Raw genomic sequence first — 20,941 nt, 5'->3', positions numbered from 1 at the left:
GAGTGTCTGCCCAACTGGCGCGCCCGGGTCTTCAGTGAGAAAGGAAACAGCGCTCAGAGCCTCTCCGTCGTTCACGTCGCGCTCAGTCAGGCCCGCGTCCTCATCGCAACCCTCCCCACGAACGCATTCGCCCCGGTTTCTCCCGCGCCCTCCCTTCCTCCCCTCCCCCAGCCTCTCACGCACCCCCCGCCTCGTCCCGCCTTTCGCGGCGGCGTCTCTTGTCTCCTGCACACACAAGCCAGGCGCTCCGGCTGCACTTCAACGGCTCCTCAGCGGCTCCTCAGATGGCAACTCCGGGAACTGGCTTTTGGTCCTTCGGGACTGAGGAGGGATCTGGAGATCCGGACAACCCAGGTACAGGTAAGAATCGCCGGCCCGCCTTTCTCTGGCACGTAGTCAGACCCGCCGGAAGAGCGGGTGGCGACCCGAAGGCACCTGCCCGCGCGAAGTTGCTCTTCGCCTAAGTCTTCCAGGACTTTTGGCATCTCCCCGTCCAACCTCGAACCTTCTCACCCTAAATGGAGAAGCGGCTGTCGATCTTCTCAGCTAGCTCGGCAAAGAGCTTCAGGTCATGACAACCCTGTTGGTCCCATTTGACTCTGAAGAGACATTTACCTGCTGGCTAGGGAGACCTTGCGCTGGCGAAGGATAGCAGCCCGGGCGTCGAAATGAGGACGAACTCCGGGCTTTCGGGCGGCGGCGAGGAGACGCGCCAAAGCTCACTTACGAACGACGCAAAGTGAAGTGGAGAGAAGGGCAGGCTGGGTGGGCGCAGGTGATGAGGTTGGCAACCCTGGATGCACCGCGATACTGCTTTTCTGGAACCCCTGGCTAAAAATAAATATCCCTCGAGAGATACGGGAAGCAGTGATGGCCGGTTGCAAAAGACCCATTCGGAAAGTTATAGGTGTTAACCCCCCATCCCTCCCGCCCCGGATTTAAGGGCAATTCACGGAAAGACCAGCTAAGGCTTGCTTTCTTGAGCTTAACATCTTTCTCAGAGGGAATATGCGGAAAGCCACTCGCGCAGCGCTATCCTAAAGCACACAACCCAGGTCGCAAAAGGGTTGCAGCCTATGGACCCTATCTCCGCTGCTGACAAGGCTGGTTGAAAGGGGGGGGAGAGAATGTAGCCTCGGTCTATTGTGTGAGAAAATCCACCCGCCCATCTAATGCCAATATGTCTTGTTCTCCTCTGCCCTTTAGCCAAAGCCTGGTGCCAAGCTGCCCAGAAGTTTACCGGAGGCATTTCAACCAAACTCTGCGGTAAGGTTCTACCCAGAGGGTCCCCAAATCACCGAAGGAACCGGGTTTTGTTTTGTTTTTTAATGATGATGATGATGAGAATTTCGGAAATTAATCTCCCCAAAGTCTCAAGGACACTTTCCAGAGAAATCGGGGGATTTGGCGATCCTTCGCCGCGTGGAGGAAAGCAGAGGGAGACATTGGATTTGGGGAGGAGTGGGGGGGGGGCGTTCCAGTCCCCGCGGTGCCATTGACGCTTCGCCCTTTGTGTCTTTGTTAGCGCTGCTCCTCGGAGATGGCGACAAGACCGCGGACACGGGAGCGACGAAGGCAGACCCTGGTTCGGCCGCCAGAAAGGGGGCTTGTACCTGCAGCAAAAAGCCTTGCGCTTGCCAGGAAGGAGAGCTCAGTTATGCTTTCCTGCACGCCTCAGGTAATTGGCCTCCAGCCCGCGCAAGGACTTGGCCGCGGAGTCTTAAAAGGAAGGAGGGGTAGTCAGACGTTTTGGCAGCCCTCCCGCCTTTGTGGGTTTCTATTTCTCTTTAGGGGGTAGTAGAACAAGTCGAGTAGTTCCACGCCAAAGGGCAACCTGTCACTCATTTCCCCTCGAGGTGAAGTGCACGCCACTACGTCTTGCAAAAGGGACGGAGATCAGATACCAGATCCGGCAGGACGTCCCTCTATTCTCTTTCAGCCACCAGAAGAAAAGAATATATATATATATAAGAATATATATATATATAAAAGAATATATATATAAAAGAATATATATATATATATATATATATATATATATATATATATATATATATATCCTAGTCTCCCTTAATTTTCAAATTCAGCTTAAACATGTGACATATATATATATATATATCACACACACACACACACATCTCACATGTTTTTGCTGAATTTTTAAAATTGCAACAAAAAACACATGCGTGTGTATGTATACATGTGTGTATGTATACATGTATGTGTATGTATATATATATACATACATACACACACACACATACATACACACACACACATATATATAAACAACACAATGTAATAACTCCAAGTAGGAAGTAACACTGGTTTGACAATCAATTTCACATGCTGTTGTGCACATGCAAATTTGCACAGAACAAAGTATTCCATGAGAATATTTCATCCATTCAGATCTACGATGTGTTATTTGAGTGTTCCCTTTATTTTTTTTCATATAAGAAAAAAATATATATTCATATAAGAATATATATATATAATATGCTTCCTTTCGCCTCTCGGCCCAACCCAGGGGCAGTTATTTTTTTCATAGCCGACATACTGCTCTAAAAAGTGTAAAGGGAACACTCAAATAACACATCCTAGATCCGAATAATATGAAATATTCTCATTGAATACTTTGTTCTGTACAAAGTTGAATGTGCACAACAGCATGTGAAATTGATTGTCAATCAGTGTTGCTTCCTAAGTGGACAGTTTGATTTCACAGAAGTTTTATTTACTTGAAGTTATATTCTGTTTTTTAAGTGTTCCCTTTATTTATTTTTTGGAGCACTGTGTTTGTGTGGGTGTATGCATGTGTGTGTATATCTTCCAGCTCTTCCCATCCCACCCAGTCTCCATTTCTATATACATTAGTTTTATACTGCAATGATTTCATTGTTGGGGGGAAAGAACAGTTGAAATCTGCTTAAACGACTACACCTGCTTCAAATTAACTACGGAAACACTGCCAAAAAAGCCCCAAGTCAAATAAATTGGTTTTTCTTCATTTAACTGCAACTATTCCTACAGTTAATGTTTTTTTAAAGGGGGGGGGGGCTATTCCTTAATTGTTTAACTCCAAATCCCACCACATCTCTCCAGGGTCAAGGAATATTTAAAATGGGTGGGTGGGCAACTTGTATATTTATGTGCATTTGCGTGGGATGGGGTGGGGGAGGAAGAATGTAGAAATTTTGAACCAGTCTTTTAAATATGGAAGTGCTTGCCCAGAAGAATATTTATGGGATAGGAATCATTCTGGCTCATTAAATCTATTTGAAAACAATCTACCATGTATTGCTATATGACTATTTTGTGTGTGTGTGTGTGTGTGTGTGTGTGTGTGTGTGTGTGTGTGTAAATGTCACATGTTTTTGCTGAATTTGATAATTAAGGGAGAGTAGGGTAGATCTATTTCGGCCTTGCTCTGGCCTCATCACACACACACATACACACAGACCAATAAATGGCCATCTTTGACATCACACAGAAGCTGGTTCGAATAATGTCAATGGCTCCACATCCCGCAACGTTGTTCGTTGTCAGGCAATTGGTTGTCAAATTGACGATTGATTCAGCACCACTTGGGAGAGAACAGCGACCAAAACGATTTTAAGCCATTTTATAAAGCTAAATTGAGGGAAAGGGAAGTAATGTGTCTCATTTTTCAAATAGAAATGTTTGGGGTTTTTTTTTTAAAGTCAAATATTTTAAATATTAATTCTTAAATATTGATTTCTGTGTTGACAACGGCAGTGACACTGTGTTTGCAGCCACCTGAAAGTGTTTTTCATAATCGTGCATATTTCCCATTCCTGTGATTTGAACCGTTATGTTTATACAAACAACAAAGCATTTAGAAATATTAGGGACCTGCAAACTATCACTGTGTAAAGGAATGGCTTTAGAAATAAATACAGTCTGCCTCGGCTGTTTTTATTCTAAGCATAAGTCTGAAAGGATCGTATCCTGTTTGCCCCTTCTCTGCAGACCTTTTGCCTGCCTCGGAGGGGGAAGCGATCACCTTGGCTTTCCTACAAGATGTGATGGACATTTTGCTCCAATATATGGTGACGAATTTCGACCGATCCACTAAAGTGATTGATTTCCACTACCCAAACGAGCTGCTTCAGGAACATAACTGGGAATTGGCGGATCAGCCGCAAACCTTGGAGGAAATTCTGTTGACCTGCAGGACGGCGCTGAAATACGCCATCAAAACAGGTATGCCGGGCTCGGCCGACCGCGACCAACAAACATATGGCCGATTTTCGCTATTGATCATCTTGGGTGCTGCAGCCTATTCCTGCTGGGCCTTTAAGGGAAAGAGCTGCAATTTCTGGGCAGGGCGAAGGAAGAGGGGGAGCGGCATTAATTCCATTCCGCCGCGGCTAGTGGGTAGGACACTGGACATTGGCGGTCAGTGAGAGGCCGGACACTTGAAGGACAACAATTGCTTGCGTGCTTGTGAGAGGAGGGGGAGGGAGGCTTGATTCTGAGGACAGAATCTTCCTCTTCCCCCCACCCTCAAAAAAGTGCACCATTTGGAAACTAAACCACCATCACCCTCCACTTATCCCTTTCATTATATATCCTCCGGAACAGTGCGTACAGATAAGCGGAGGCCCATTATTTCTGTTTCTTTCGCTTTTTAAACGAAATTTTAAGCATTTTCTGGCTGAATAAATCCCGACCCAAACGGAATTGGCTGGAGCACGGCGGAGAATAAATGCGCGCCTCTCCATAGCTGGACTGAAACGGTATATAGGCCATGCCACCTATAATGATTTATGGCGTCGTATAGTGTCATCTGACCATTGCTGTGCCAATATATCAATAAGACAGACATTATAGCGCCACAGCGATGGCTGGGTGACCCTCGAAGACGCTATAAATCACCCGTGAGGCAATCGGTTTTGGGGTGGAGGGTGGGTGGGAACAAAGGGATGGTCGCAGGCGATGGGGAGGATAAAGAAAACCGCGGAGCAGAGCAACAGGGCACGGGGGACGAGGTATCCAATCGAATAGGCGAGTTCCCCGATTGCGCCCGGTGGTATAATATTCTATTGTTGTTATTATACCGCGATGCTCATAGCAAACAGTAGCCAGCATCTGATAGCACTCTGTGGGTGAACTAACCCCTAACACACACACACCGATGTGAGTCCCCAAATCACACTGACTCCTATGGCGGTGGGGCTGAGTGACAAGACTTGTATTCCAGGACATCTCGGAGGCACCCAACCTGGTGGTGGAAGCCTTGTCCAGACACTAATTTTTGCAGAGTCTTGTCCAGACACTAATTTTTGCAGAGGTTACTGTTCTTCTCCGCTTCCTTCTTCTGCTTTCGCGGGACACTTGGCTCTCTTCCTGCCAGAGACGAAAGTGGCTGGACGCCTTCTTGGGAGTAAGCCAACGCGGGGCGGGGCGCCTCTTGAACGACCTTCGGGGCTGAGAGCCCGCTTCTCAAGATGCCAATGGAAGGAGGTCTCCCCGAAGCCAAACCCCAGGACAGCGCGGTCTCTTTTTATTCATGCGTGGTTCTTCTGCCTCGGTTCACAAATTTGGGAGGAGGAGAGGAGAAGATCGAGGGAAAAAAGGGTGCCAAATTTAGGCGCTTGGTTGGACCTTGATGTGGCACCCAATTTCTTTGCTGCCGAAGCTGAACTGCTTTGAATTTCGTTGCTAGCAAGGTTTTCTTTCTCTTCCTTGCCTCCCGAGCGTATGTTTGGCACCGGCTGTTTTTAAGACTATTCCTGCCAGATCAGAAAGGGGGAGCCACGATTGGTTGTGTAACTGGGTCGAAGGACTGATTTAGGCGTCAGCCATCCATCCCTGATTGCAAATGAGCCCGTTTAATGTCCTATTTGAGGACACGACCTCTTCCTAATTCTTCCTACAGGCAGTTTCTCGAAAACGTGGTGTTGCTTTCTCTTTTTAAATGTCCGGGGATAAAGGGAGAGCTTTTTACAGCTTCATTCTTTTGCGCTTTCTTGGAAATCACTTCTGCAGCTTTCCCCGGATTTAAACCCAAGGAAGCCTTTCTTTTTTAAAGCAAGTTTAATTGAATGATAGTTTAAGAAATGCACTAAAAGAGCTACTGGCATTTGGGATAAACCTGCACTGGAATTCACGTGGTCAAAATTCCACGGCTGCCATTGCAAGAAAAACTAACAAGCTCTTAGAAACATAGAAACATAGAAGTCTGAAGGCAGAAAAAGACCTCATGGTCCATCTAGTCTGCCCTTATACTATTTTCTGTATTTTATCTTAGGATGGATATATGTTTATCCCAGGCATGTTTAAATTCAGTTACTGTGGATTTATCTACCACGTCTGCTGGAAGTTTGTTCCAAGGATCTACTACTCTTTCAGTAAAATAATATTTTCTCATGTTGCTTTTGATCTTTCCCGCAACTAACTTCAGATTGTGTCCCCTTGTTCTTGTGTTCACTCTTGTTAAACTAGGGGTAAGAAAATCTGAAAGGAGAGAGTTCTGTCTGTCCCCAGCCCTCCCAGACAGAAGATTTCGTCGAAGTTAGTTCTTTTCGGTTTGTAGACCCGGAATTTGTCTGTCTACCAATCAGGCCTTTTAATATAAACAACAATAGATTTATTGTGGGTCATATGTGGGTCAGAGCACGCTTCCTGCAGCTGGACATTCTGCAGCTCATATCAAGAACTGGACCATTTCCATGATGTTGAGCCCATCAACATCCACGGGTTCCTCCAATCTGCTGGAACGGCTCTTCATTTCCAACAACACTTTCAAGAGGCTGGCTGAAGAAGGCATTAGCCCATTCGAAGTAGATAAGCCTAACCAAAGGCAAGATAGTTGCCTGAATCACAATGGGAAATCATGATTAAGCTCACAGGAAGGTCCTAGGAAACGTTCCCAGTTGTCCCAGAAGGATATTAGGGGCAGGAAAGCCTCCTAAAGTTAGATCTTTCTAACTCAAACTGTCCACTTAGGAAGCAACACTGATTGACAATCAATTTCACATGCTGTTGTGCAAATGGAATAGTTGAGCAAATGAAATATTCAATGAGAATATTTCATTCATTCAGATCTAGGATGTGTTCTTGGAGTGTTCCCTTTATTTTTCTGAGACGTATAGTTACTCTCTGTAAACTGCTTAGAGAGGGCTGTAAAGCACTGAGAAGTGGCATATAAGTCTAAATGATATTGCTATTGCTATGTGATCAAAATTCAGATGTTTGGCAACGGACTCACATTTAGGACCAGGGTTGTGTTGATTCCCTTTCGGCAACCGTCTAATAACCAAAGTCAACGGGGAAACCAGATTCACTTAACAACCTTGTTACTAATTTAAGAACCGCAGTGATTCACTTAGCGAATATGGCAGAGGAAAGTCGTAAAATGGGGCAGAATTCCCTTAACAAATTTCTCCCTCAGCAACATACATTTTGGGCTCAATTATGATCCTCAAAAGTTGAGGACTATCTGTATGTTTTTAAATGGACTGACTGGAAGGGCATTCCTCATGCAACCCTCACCAGTTCAACCCAAAAATCATCAAAAGGGGTTGGACTAGATGACCTGCAAGGTCCCTTCCAACTTGAATGAATGAATGAATGAATGAATGAATGAATGAATGAATGAATGAATGAATGAATGAATGAATTACAATAACAGCTTCAAATCTGGACAAGGGGGGCTTTTGCAAAATCTGATCCCAAGAAAAGAGCTGAGGTGGTGTTGTGAAAGGAGGAGAAGGAGGTCTACCCGCCCTCTAAGTCCCACACATCCATACAGACATGCATTTGTGCATGTCCGTGCATGCAAAGACCCAAAAAAACACATATAGACACAAGTTTGACTCCATTAAAAGATCCATAAATCAGATATTTTTCAAGAGCTGCAACTGTTGTTCATTTATCACGTGAATAACACGGCTAATGCATTTCATACACACACACACACATACACGTCGAACTTTCAGCAGAGGAGGAGCCTATTATGCATCACTTCCTTATCAGGAAAAGACAGTACATTATTTCATCCAACCGCTCTGTCCCACATAACAAAATGCAATTACGATAGATAAATAGGAGGCAATTCTTAAATGATCAGCTGGTCACTGATCCAGTTGAAGGACGTCCCACACTTTGCTGTGACATATGATCTATTTAGTGGGTATCACAAGTTTCTCCCTGAACATTTCCCAGAGATGGACTTCAGTTCCAAAATTCTTCCAGGCCACCTGACAATTGTTGAGAACTCCAGGTGAGTGCGGCACCCAGACTGGTCCCATAAATTAGATCAGAAATCAGGTAAATTTTCTTCAACCTTCCAGAACTACTAAATTTCAGAATAATCTGCTGTCTGTACTGGGAACTGAAATTCAGGGCAAGTGAAGGGCATCAGGCTGGCAAAGGCTGCACTAAATTAGGAAGGATGAAAGGCATATTGTTATTTAAATGTGCCCCAGTAATGGAGGCTTTTAAAAAGAGATCGGACTGTTTGAAATGGCATAGGGTTTCCTGTTTGAGCAGGGGGTTGGACTAGAAGATCTCCAAGGTCCCTTCCAACTCTGTTATTCTGTGAAATCTTTTGAAACCCAAGGATTTTCACCATTTACATTACTATTACAGATTTAGACAGAAAACCATGTGTGATTCTACTAGAATAAACACTTAAAACACATAAAATAGACAGATATAAAATTTGACAACCCAATTGCCATGCTGTATTCTGTCACACTAATGAGACAGGTTTCATACATGACTTAGTCAACAAAACTATTATTAGACATATGGAACTGCTTTGCTACAGTATAATGTGTGTGTATATATATACCCTGTTCAAAAAAATAAAGGGAGTGCTTAAACAACACAATATAACTCCAAGTAAATCAAAGTTCTGTGAAATCAAACTGTCCACTTAGGAAGCAACACTGATTGACAATCAATTTCACATGCTGTTGTGCACATTCAACTTTGTACAGAACAAAGTATTCAATGAGAATATTTCTTTCATTCATATCTAGGATGTGTTATTTGAGTGTTCCCTTTATTTATTTTTTTAACAGTATATTTACCTGTGGTTAAATGAACCTTGTTTATGCCATTAATCCAGTATTTCAGATGTTTCTCACACACTAACCCAAACTATAAGGGGTTTTGCATATCTGATTCTAAAATATGGTTCCGAACGCTCAATGATCTTTGGATCTCTTGCAGTTTGTTTTCGTGGAAGAAAAAAACCTGTTATCTGCAAATACCCTGGATTTAAAGAGTGTTTCTCTATTGCCGGAAATCACAGGTGCAAGGATTTCCATTAAGAAGAAAATAATTTTGAGCTAGGATTTCTAAAAAGCTCCTTATGATCACTGACATACAAATTGAATGCAACAAATATGGAAGTGTGCCCACATGTTTGCTCGAATGTGACAATTGTTGGATTTGGCCACTACCCCTTTGGTCACAACGGCATGGAATTTGGGGAACTCAAGCACAGCGTTTGTAGAAGGAGCAAAGTTGAGCGAAACTAATTTGGTTTAAATTAATAACCAATATGGGTCAAGGGGGCATCCTTCCGGAAGTCCCCCTCCCCTTTTCTCACTCTCCCTCCTCTCTCTTTTTGTCTTATGAAAGCTCTCAGACCTCTTTATAATCTTCTCTTAGATATTGTTAATTGTTTTGGTTTTATTTTAATGTAGAAACTCCCTGGAATTGAATTCATTTCTGGTGACCTCCGTGATGTTTTCCTGGCAATAAATCAATAAATCAATAAATTGGCTTTTGTTGGATTTCAGGGGATTCTTATCTAGCGGTTGCACCCATGAACAAACCAAGTTCCTGTCAAAAACAGACCCTGTTTTTTCTTTACGTAACCATAACGAAGTGCGCTATTTTAGCGCGTTGCGCGAAGCCACCTTCATCTCAGCTCGTGTGGCTTCCTTGGTTTGACGCAACAAGTCACACGACTCAAGCCTTTGCCGTTCCCAGCCAGAGTTTCGTGTGAAGCCACTCATTGCGCATTTTGGTTTTATCCGACTGGCTTTATTTGCTCGTCCAGTCGCGAAAAGCGCTGCGCGTCACCAGAAAAACAGCTTCTAGCTAGCATCCCAAAACAGCAACCTTTCTGGATCACTGGCTTTGTCTTGTGATGTCTCCTATCTCGGAAGGAGGTCTGGGGGCTACCTGAGCTGGGCTGCAAAAACCTGGGTTGTTTTTTAATAGCCGGGTACGAGGCCGTTCTTGATCGCCGCACCTCCCGCAACAGGGAAGCTCGCGCTCCGCCAGCCCGCTCTCCCTTTTCTGCCCGCTCCTCCGTTTTCTTCAACCTTGTTGCGCGGTGCTCCCCTCCCTTGAAAAAAAAATGGTTCGGCGGTAGAAGGAAATCACAACGCGGTGCCTTTGGATTTTACTGGAGAAAGGAAACGTGGGGGGGGGGAACAGAGGGGGAAAAGTCGGGAAATTGGGGAAAGATATTTTGGGGGGGAGGGGAATCATGTCCGGATTGTCTATTCGGGATGTTTCTTACCGATTAGACCAAAGGCCAAATATGCTTTATCTAGTTTCAGTTAATTGCGCGAATGCTTACACAACCGATTGTGCTTAATCGCGCGACCCCGTGGTTAAACACCGTGGTTTAGCATGTTTGTTATGGGAACATGGCGTTCCACGCGTTGGAGTGTCACCCAGTGACGGTCACGTGGCAATGAATTGGAAATGCTTGTCTTCCCATGGCCAACGAAAGGGAGATGTTGGTGCATAAAAATGCACTGTTTTGCACAGAACTGTTTGCAACACGTGACTGGCTTTCAGCCAGCCTGTGGAGAAGTTAGATGTTAATAGAATTTGCTACCTCAAACTTTACTGTTTCAGAGCTATGTTGTTGTGGTTGTAAATGAACAGAACAGAATGGAATTCTTTATTGGCCAAGTGTGATTGGACACACAAGGGATTTGTCATTGGTGCATATGCTCTCAGTGTACATAAAAGAGAAAATACATTTGTCAAAAATCTTGAACAACACTTAATGATTGTCATAGGGATCAAATAAGCAATGAAGAAACAATGTATTTCAACTCGAGATACCTTTACAGAAAAAAAGGGAGACGAGGATTACCTTCACCTTTTTTTTCTGGAGAGGAAATTACATGTTTTTTGAGCAGAAGGAAACTTAGAAACATAGAAACGTAGAAGACTGACGGCATTAAAAGACCTCATGATCCATCTAGTCTGCCCTTATACTATTTTTTGCATTTTATCTTAGGGTGGATCTATGTTTATCCCAGGCATGTTTAAATTCAGTTACTGTGGATTTACCAACCACATCTGCTGGAAGTTTGTTCCAAGGATCTTCTACTCTTTCAGTAAAATAATATTTTCTCACGTTGCTTTTGATCTTTCCCCCAACTAACTTCAGATTGTGTCCCCTTGTTCTTGTGTTCACTTTCCTATTAAAAACACTTCCCTCCTGAACCTTATTTAACCTTATTTAACCCATAACTTGCAAGAAAGAAAGAAAGAAAAAATTCCCAGGAGAAAGGACGAGAATGCAGAACTGTGCCCCTTCAGATTCTAATCTTGCCTAAAATATTGAACTACACTGATGATGATGATGATGATGATTATTATTATTATTATTATTATTATTATTATTTATTAGATTTAGCAACCTAACCCTAATCCCTGGACTAGTTGTGTCCAAATCCAAAGAATTTAGATATACTGTAATACTTAATTCACCTTGGTGCATTCTGAAAAAGCAAAGCAGGAGCATTCCTGGTTAGTTTTTGGATGGGCAACCAGCAGAAAAGCCTAGGTCTCTAGAATGGGCTAAGAAGTCATTAAAATATCTCCCCAAAAAACAATGACAACCCAGAACTATATTCCACCTAAGAAAACTCAACTTGGAGAAGTGGCAGCACTTCAGCACGCATGGCAATTGGCTTTTCTTAAAAGCTAGATTGGAGCTTTTATGGTCCTTGTGACGTAATAGATATGCTGTGCATTTTTTGCTGCTGGAATCCAGCAGCTAACATTTCCTTCAGAGAAAAATGGTGCCTCTATTCTAACATTGTTATTCCGGACCCTGGTTTCTTGGTTCGCAGGATACAATGACAACAAATCCAAAACTCTGGATTTTGACAACCTGTCTGGCTAAAATATGGTGTATTGGTAGGTTAAAGTGCTATGGGATCAAAGCCAACATTTAGAAGATTGAATTGCTATGTTGCACTCAATGAATAAATCCACAGCTGTTGCTAAACCAATAGGATGGGGATAAATACAGAAAACAGAGATACAAAAGAGGAGAAAGAACTATTTCTCTTAGACCATTTAGGCTGCAATTCATAGTATACAGTTACCTGGGAGGAAATCTATTGGCCCTATAGGCCTAATTTTTTTTAGAAAAAGAAAATATTTATGTCTAAAGAGCATTTCAGGACCTTGCATAAATAACAAGATCCATGGAAAGATCAAGAATCCTGAATAGTATTAGAGATGCAAGTATCTGTAACAGGACAAAAAAGGGAACTGTAATGGTTACTCTTAACTACAAGGAATGACCGAGCCCAGTGATGGCAAGTTTCAAGTTTCACGTTTTATTGGATTTATATGCCACCCCTCTCCGAAAACTCGGGGCGGCTAACAGCAATCATAGACAGTATACAATAATAATCCAATACTACAAGCAAATTAAAACCCCTTAATATACAAAACCAAACACACATACAAACATACCATGCATACCATTGTAATGGCCTAGGGGGAGAAGAAATCTTAATTCCCCCATGCCTGGTGGCAGAGGTGGGTTTTAAGTAGCAAACCTAGGGCACGGATGCCGCAGGGCCATATCTGCTGGCATGTGAGCTGTTGCCTAGCTCAGCTCCAACGTGCATGTGTGTGCTGGCCAGCTGATTTTTAGCTTGCACAGAGGTTCTGGGAAGGAATTTTTGGCTTCCAGAGAGCATAGTTCCCTCTAAGCTGAGCAGTGAGCAATCGCTCACTTAAAAATCATCATCAACTCAGAGTTTTCCAAACCTGCCCAGAAGCCGAGAGGGAAAGAGTGAGAGGGAAGGAGAGAGAGAGGAAGAGAGAGAAACAGATAGAAAAAAGAGAGGAAGGAAGAGAGAAAGAAAATCAAAATCTATTTTGAAACTAGCTCAACTATATAAGTGGCATTTTGATATTGATAGAGTTGCCCTATTATGAGCTCACTGTTATAGACACACAGGACAGTATTTTATTTTGAAATTCTCTGAGGCAAAACGGGTTTTTTATTTGTTTGTTTGTTTGTTTGTTTATTATTTCTGTGCCGCCCAGTCCCGAAGGGACTGCCGCTCAGACACTATACTTTTCCGCCCACCCCCCCAAAAAAATTAGAGGGAACACTGCCAGAGAGCCTCCAAGGGGATGGAGGAGGACGTTTTTTCCCTCCCCCAACTCCAGGGAGCCTGGGGAGGGCAAAACATGAGCCTACTGGGCCCACAAGAAGTTGGGAAACAGGCCATTGCTGGCCTCCAGAAGGCCTCCAGGGGAAGGTAGGGAAAGCTATTTTTGCCCTCCCCAGGCATTGAATTATGAGTATAGGTACTTGCACATTCGTGATAACTCGCACCCACACTCTTTCAGACCTGAGGAAAAAAAGGTTTGCCATCACGGACCTTGCCTGTTTGGTATAGAAGTTAAGGCATCAGGCTGAAAACTATAAGTTTAAGTTTAATTGGATTTGCATGCTGCCTCTCTCCAAGGACTCATGGTGGCTCACAGCACATAATAAAACAGTAGAAAAACAATCCAATTAATAACATAAACAATCATTTTAAAATTCTAATTTTAAAACTTCAATTAACAATTCATACAAAAGTCATACTAGGAAACACTCATTGGTCGACATTTTTTGGTCGACGGGACCTCACCGGTCACTAGGATTCGTGTGACAGAAGGTGGCCTCGGAGATAGTCTGGCCCCATGCCATGTAGGGCTTTATAGGTCATAACCAACACTTTGAACAGATCGGTAGCCAATGAAGTCCGCAGAGTGATGACGAGATATGGGCATTTTTTGGAAGGTATGGCTGCATTTTGGATGATCTGAAGTTTCCAAACACTCTTCAAAGGTAGCCCCATGTAGAGACCATTGCAGTAGTCGAACCTTGAGATGATAAGTTCTAGTCCCCAACTTAGGTACAAAGGCAGCTGGGTGACCTTGGGTCAGCCTTTCACTCTTAAACAAAGGAAGCAGACAGTGGCAACCAATTCTGAAATCTTGTCCAAAAACCTGCAGAGGTTTGTTTGGGTTGATAGGCACAAAGAAAAGCCAAAACTTCAAGGAATGATAGAACAAATGTGTACCTGCTAGGTTTCCTCTGTAAAGTTTGCTATCTCCAAGAAGCATAGATAGGGATATCACAGAAACAAATTCCATGATTCATCAGACTTGATCTTCAATGTGGAGTCAAATGCACCTCACAAAAATAGTTTCAATCAATCGTTCACACTTGGAAAATCTAGGAAGTAGAATGAACCTATATGAAATAATATTTTAATCCATCCTTCAAATCTGTGGATGAAGGCTGGAAAAAGAACACTGGCTACTGCAGGTGAATATCTATAAAATGTAAAGAATATTTGATACCTACCAGTAAATATACATTTAATTTATGAGACCATGATATTTATTATTTGGATTATGACCGTTGATATTCTACCTGGTATTTCATCTCATGAAGGGTTGAGTAAGGTTAAGCCATTTCTGACCAATCTCATTTCATTTTTCCCCAGAAGATTGCTCTGGACATAATATCTCTTAACTTCCGCAAGGCATTTGACAAAGTACCCTTATATTGTTCTGTTAACAAGCTAATTAAATACAAAATGGTTTGTCTTCACCTCACCTGCCTTGTTACCAATCAACCAACTTGATCTTGAGCCAGTTGTGCTTGGACTATTGTAAATTGGGTGATTTAGATTTATACCATCTTTGTTGTTTTATATGACATCATGTTTATCTCTTTTTTTTATTGTGAAACCACTCAGAGCTATTCTAGGAATTCAATGAGTAAATAAACCAATGAGGATGATTAAGTATAGCTGATTGTAATGAAGAGACAAGTAGAATGCTTACCAACTTCGCAGATGATTCAAAATGGGGTAGAAGAGTTAATAATTTTAAAAGACAAAAACAAGTTCAAAACCACCTAGATGGAATAGAAATAGAAAATTTGAAGCACCAAATTCAAACACTTCAAAGGCATTTCTAATTTACTATGTGCTGTAATTGACCACAGCCAATTACCTTTAAGGAAATCTAATGCCTTAATCTTGAGGTTTATGAATTAGAGATGCAGTTCTCAGACTCTTTAACTAAGACAGTCAACAAATTATGGAAAATATATTCCATCACATCTTCACAGTTCCATGTTGGAATAAGCTGTTCTACAGCATGCAGCCATCTTAACATAATATATTTAGTTTGCATCCCTTTTTTATATACAGTGTTCCCTCGATTTCCACGGGGGATGCATTCCAAGACCGCCCGCGAAAGTTGAATTTCCACGAAGTAGAGATGCGGAATTAAATACACCATTTTTGGCTATGGACAGTTATCACAAGCCATCCCTTAACACTTTAAGCCCCTAAATTACCATTTCCCATTCCCTTAATGTTCTGTCTGGGTGCCCCCAGACTTCAACACCAACTGGAAAAAGCAGCCAGACACGCTGGTAAAATCAAAAGCACTTTATAGTTTGAAAAATAAACACAGAGAAAAACCTGTTCTTCCCAACAGGCAGGCTATGAGACTTCACAGCAGAGTCCTGATGGCCAGACAATACAGCAGACTTCTTGCTGGCACACCCACCACTGTAGAGAATAAGACCCACACCTTTTCCCCCCAAGGTTTCAGTATTCAAAGTCACAAACCAGAATTCCAAGACGCCAAAGATCACAGCCAGGTCCCAGGACTCCCAAAGATAATACTCCACAAGCCAGGAAGGGTGGGTCTGCCTTTTCAGCCTTTCCAGAGAGCACCACACCCAAACCCAGCTGTTGCCTCTTTAGTGCTGAAAGTACCTGGCTAATTGTCCCCTTCGTTGTGTTGCTCTTCTCTGCCGGAGATCGATTATTGCTTGTGCATTTTCATCTAAGGAATCCAGGCTGCTTGCTGGGGAGAGCTCCCTCTCAGGGGACTCTGGCTGTCCTCCCTCTCCCTCAGCCTGAGATTCCTCCTCCCCGTCTGCCTGAACCTCCTGTTCCTCATCCTCCCCCTCTGAGCAGGAAGCCGGCAGAGGATCAGCCGTTCCCTGAGGGGCCTCAGACGGAATCACAACCATTTACTCACCATTATTACTGGTACTCACCATTGAATAAGGCACTTAGTGATCCTGATATTTATAAACTTAATTCTTTATTAACAATAATTATTTTTTTGTTATTTATTTGCAAAAGTTATTAGTTTGGCGATGATGTATGACGTCATCGAATGGGAAAAACCGTGGTATAGGAAAAAAACTCGCGAAGTATTTTTTAATTAATATTTTTTGAAAAACCGTGGTATAGGCTATTCGCGAAGTTCAAACCCGTGAAAATCAAGGGAACACTGTATAACATTGAGATCTGGAACACACAAAGAATCACAACTGTGAGAGGGCACGGATATTACATTGTCGTAATAAATAAATACATTGATGTATCATGTATTTCAGGAATCAATTGGGGATTGTGGTTTCAGAAACTTGTGGTTTTCTTGTAGACATTTCATTTCATTACCAAACTACGTAACAGCATCAGTGCTAGAAGGTAGGGAGTTTGTTCTAAGCATGGCAGTGAAGAATTGAACTGAGATTTTAAAGGGAAAAAAAGCTTTGCTTTCATATTAGCAGGTCTTAATCCACTTGTGCTTCATTTTTTATTTGACAAAATATTGTTCTCTGTGAAACATTAAATGAATCTAGAAGCTAAAAAGAACCTCATTCACATGGAATTTTGTCTGATAAAATCTTATTTATTTTCCTCTTCTTCCTCATTGTAGAAAGGAAGATCTCGTTAAGAAAAACATTGGATTTAAGTTAATCTACATATATGGGTTTGCTGGAGATGTTTTAAAATGAAACATTTTGAACATCATTTTTTGGTAGAAAGAAGAGTGTATAATATTTAAAATGAAAACATCAAATAAAAATATGTCAGGAATGTAATTTGTTAAGACTCCGGGGTGCACATGCTACGTGTTTTACCATAAGACTCATTCCTAGTACTTTAGTAGAGTTTTAATTCAGTTTTTCACATGTTGGTGATTTTTGGATACATTAAATCTCAATTGCCATTTTTTCCTAATAAATAATCAATAAAGGCAAGCAATGGCTAAGTGTAGCAAAACCTCAATATTAATAAAAAATCTTAAGGATACAACCAACAGGTTACAATCATACAATCATAAATGGGAGGAGATGGGTGATAGGAATGATGAGGAAAAAACTAGTGGTAATAGTAGTGCAGATGTAGTAAATAGTTTGACAGTGTTGAGGGAATTATTTGCTTAGCAGAGTGATGGCATTTGGAAAAAAGCTTTTCTTGTGTCTAGTTATCTTGGTGTGTGGTGTTCTATAGTGACGTTTTGAGGGTAGGATATACAATGAGGGTAGGATATACAGAATTAAGAACTTAATTCGTTCCATGACCAGGTTCTTAAGTAGAAAAGTTTATACGTAGAAGCAATTTTTCCCATAAGAATCAATGTAAAACCAAATAATATGTGCAAACCCATTAGGAAAAGAATAAAAGCTCAGAATTTGGGTGGGACGAGGAGGAGGAAGCAGAGGAGGAGGACAGTTGCTGCCGAAGGAAGAAGGTGAGGTGAGGGGAATAAAAAAATCCAAAAATTTAAGGCTTAAAAAAAAGAGGGACTCTGAGGTGGCGAGAAGCATGCACCTCCCATACACCAGTCATGAGGCTGCCTCACATACACTGCACCAGAGAGAGAAACCCAGGAGGGCGAAAGGGGGGAACTTCCCGCTCCTTGACTGAAAGGCAGCGGCGGCTGCTGCTGCTACCTGCTTCCTCTTCCTTCCCATGCTTAAGGGCTCTCCTCTCCTCTCACTCGCTTCCTCGCTTTGTAGCTAGCGCCTTTCCTTCAATGTGGTGACTCATCGGTTTGGCTGAAGCTGAGTTGACCCAGCTGGGGTGAAGCGCCCCCTTTTGCCTTTCCCTGCCCAGACGCTCCTGAAGGCAACCTCGCACTGGGTGAATGGGAAGCAGCGTGAGGAAGTCACCATAGCAAAGTGGTTTATTCCCTCTCCAAGTGCCCAGAGAAAGGAAAATGCTTCATTCGCTCTGGAATGACAAAGCCTTCTTAAGCGCCACCAAAAGGCTCCTCTGGCAGCCCAGAAAAGCCCGTGATGGCCGAGATTAAAGGGGAAATGGCAGGAAACTGGCTGGGCCTTCGTGCCGCTCTCAAATTTCCTGGGAAATTTTTCCAGACTCAGGTTCTTAAGTAGAAAATGGTTCTTAAGACAAGGCAAAAAAAATCTTGAACCCCGGTTCTTATCTAGAAAAGTTCTTAAGTAGAGGCGTTCTTAGGTAGAGGTGATCAACTTACATTAGAAGTGAGTTGCTCCCAGTTTGGCCCAGTTCTGCAAATCAGTAGGAACAATGGCAGAAGGTTCGGGGCGCTTCTGCTCATGTGCAGAAGCATTGCACATACACGCAAGTGCCCATGCAAATCAGTAGCAACTGGTTTTAGAGCTTACTAGTGACTTATATCCACAATTGAACCTAAAATGTATGTTGATAACCAAGGCAATTAAGTGAGTCACCCCGTTTGATTATGTTTTTGGCATGGTTGTAAAAGGAATCATTACAGTTATACTTATGTCAGCAAATAGGAAAAAATGCATTTAGTATTGTATATAAAGTTTGGATATATTTATATAGAGATAAAGAATTGGATTTGAGAGAAAAAATAACTGGACAGAATGTTACGCCATGTCCAATGTTTTTCTTTTTTAATTGTATTATAAATTAAAAAAACTTTAAAAAAAAATATTAAGTGAATCATGGTCATTACGTGGATCTGACTTTCCCCACCATTGATTTTGTTTGTCAAAAGCTCTTTAGGTAGGTTGCAAATAATTCCAGTGCCCTGGGATACTGAAACCCATTGCAAACACACACAGGTTGCCAAGCATCTGAAGGTTGAACGTTTGACTTTAAGGATGTTGCAATAGACCTAAGTATGAGAACTGGTCCTATGTCATTTTTTCCCCCAGTTGCATTGTAACTCTGAACAGTTATTAAACAATGAACAATCATTGTAACTCAAGGACTACCTGTACTATAACCTACTTATTGTCCTTGGCCTAATTATTCCCTCCCAATTTATTTTACTAGGTTGAATCATTCTGGACAGATTTTATTTTATTTATTTATTTATTCAATTTTTATGCCGCCTTTCTCCTTAGACTCGGGGCGGCTTACAACATGTTAGCAATAGCGCTTTTTAATAGAGCCAGCCTATTGCCCCCACAATCCGGGTCCTCATTTTACCCACCTCGGAAGGATGGAAGGCTGAGTCAACCTTGAGCCGGTGATGAGATTTGAACCGCTGACCTTCAGATCTACAAGTCAGCTTCAGTGGCCTGCAGTACAGCACTCTACCTGCTGCGCCACCCCGCCACCAGGGCCATCCTGGGACAAACACAGGCTAAACCTGTTTAAAAAAACAGGGATAATAATCAGGGGAATTTAAGTCAAACCTTACACTTTGCTTTTTCCAAAACAGTCGCCATAATTTTAAGCTAAATTAACAGAAGGTTGTGCTCTGGTTTTGTATCTAAAAGAGTAATTAGTTTTGCTTCCCCCTTCAACCTCATCTCCTCCTTTAGTTTCACCCACACAACCTCACTGTTCAGCTTTTGTGTGTCACTCTGTGGATGGCAGCACAACCCCTTTCAGTGTCGAAGTCTTTTATGATATGCATGTGATTGATGTAAGGCTGCTCGAGGGAGATAATTTTCTTTTCAGTTTCTGCATGCCATTTTTAATAGCCCTGCGGTATCTCCTGCTTCCCTTGCAGATAGAGATGTTATATATCTTAAAGAGGAGCTGTCTGGGGCTTGATTTCCAGAATCAAATGCTGGGGAAGCAGCTGTTAATCTTCTCACGTGCTGGGTCTGAATCTAAGACAGGAATAAACACACAAGTGTTGCATCGTGTATGTGTATGTGTTTTAGCAAAGTTTACGAAAGAATGTGGACGAAAGAATATCCCCCACCCCAATTTTTTTTTTTAATAAAATCTTCAAACTATTAAGAACATATAAGCTAGTTGAATAAACCACATAAATGAACTCATCAATTCCTAGGAATTTTTACTAAAATCTTCAAACTATTAAGAACATATAAGCTAGTTGAATAAACCACATAAATGAACTCATCAATTCCTAGGGCTTTCCTCATGTATCATTTTAACACAATTAATTTCCATATTAACTTCCATCAGATTTCTTTAAAAATCACAATGAGCAGGAAATTTGATGATTTATTGTTGCTATGTCCTGTCCAGGAAGAAGTAATATAGTCTTCAGCTGCCTGGGAAATTCATATATTCACCTCTTTAATTCCATTTCCTCCTTTTGCCTTATCATCATTAGTTGTTTATCATATGGGTTACAATTAATCATGGATAACTACTCAGTATTCTGGCTGCTGCTTCTGATTCTGAAATAGAGCAGTAATTGGTAACAGGAGAAATAAAGATATCTACAAGGTGGTTGGATTCATTTTAAAGGTAAAGGGGAATGACAATTAAAATAGTATGATTTCAGCTTTGCTTTAAGTGTACTTAAAAGAAAACAATGATGGCAGAAGGTTGTTTTTCTGGAATGGGATAATATGTAGTATATCTTTTTTATGGTTTAGAATAGGGCTACTCTATTTTATCTGGGCAGCAAAATCCAGGTG

At 42.0% G+C, this 20,941-nt stretch overlaps 1 protein-coding gene across 1 annotated transcript in view; it reads left to right on the top strand.

Annotated features, from left to right (window-relative positions):
• Positions 1 to 284: 284 nt before the first annotated feature.
• The window catches only part of GAD2 (glutamate decarboxylase 2), a 57,826-nt gene continuing 37,169 nt past the window's right edge, over positions 285 to 20,941 (top strand). Inside the window, exons 1-4 of the mRNA XM_070729281.1 lie at positions 285 to 360; positions 1,207 to 1,266; positions 1,526 to 1,678; positions 3,994 to 4,227. Of these exons, the coding sequence (XP_070585382.1) occupies positions 285 to 360; positions 1,207 to 1,266; positions 1,526 to 1,678; positions 3,994 to 4,227 (523 nt within the window). The remainder of the gene's footprint in view (positions 361 to 1,206; positions 1,267 to 1,525; positions 1,679 to 3,993; positions 4,228 to 20,941) is intronic.

This window comes from Erythrolamprus reginae, chromosome Z (assembly GCF_031021105.1).
Source record: "Erythrolamprus reginae isolate rEryReg1 chromosome Z, rEryReg1.hap1, whole genome shotgun sequence".
NCBI lineage: Eukaryota > Metazoa > Chordata > Lepidosauria > Squamata > Dipsadidae > Erythrolamprus > Erythrolamprus reginae.
This window is presented reverse-complemented; position numbering and strand designations above follow the sequence as displayed.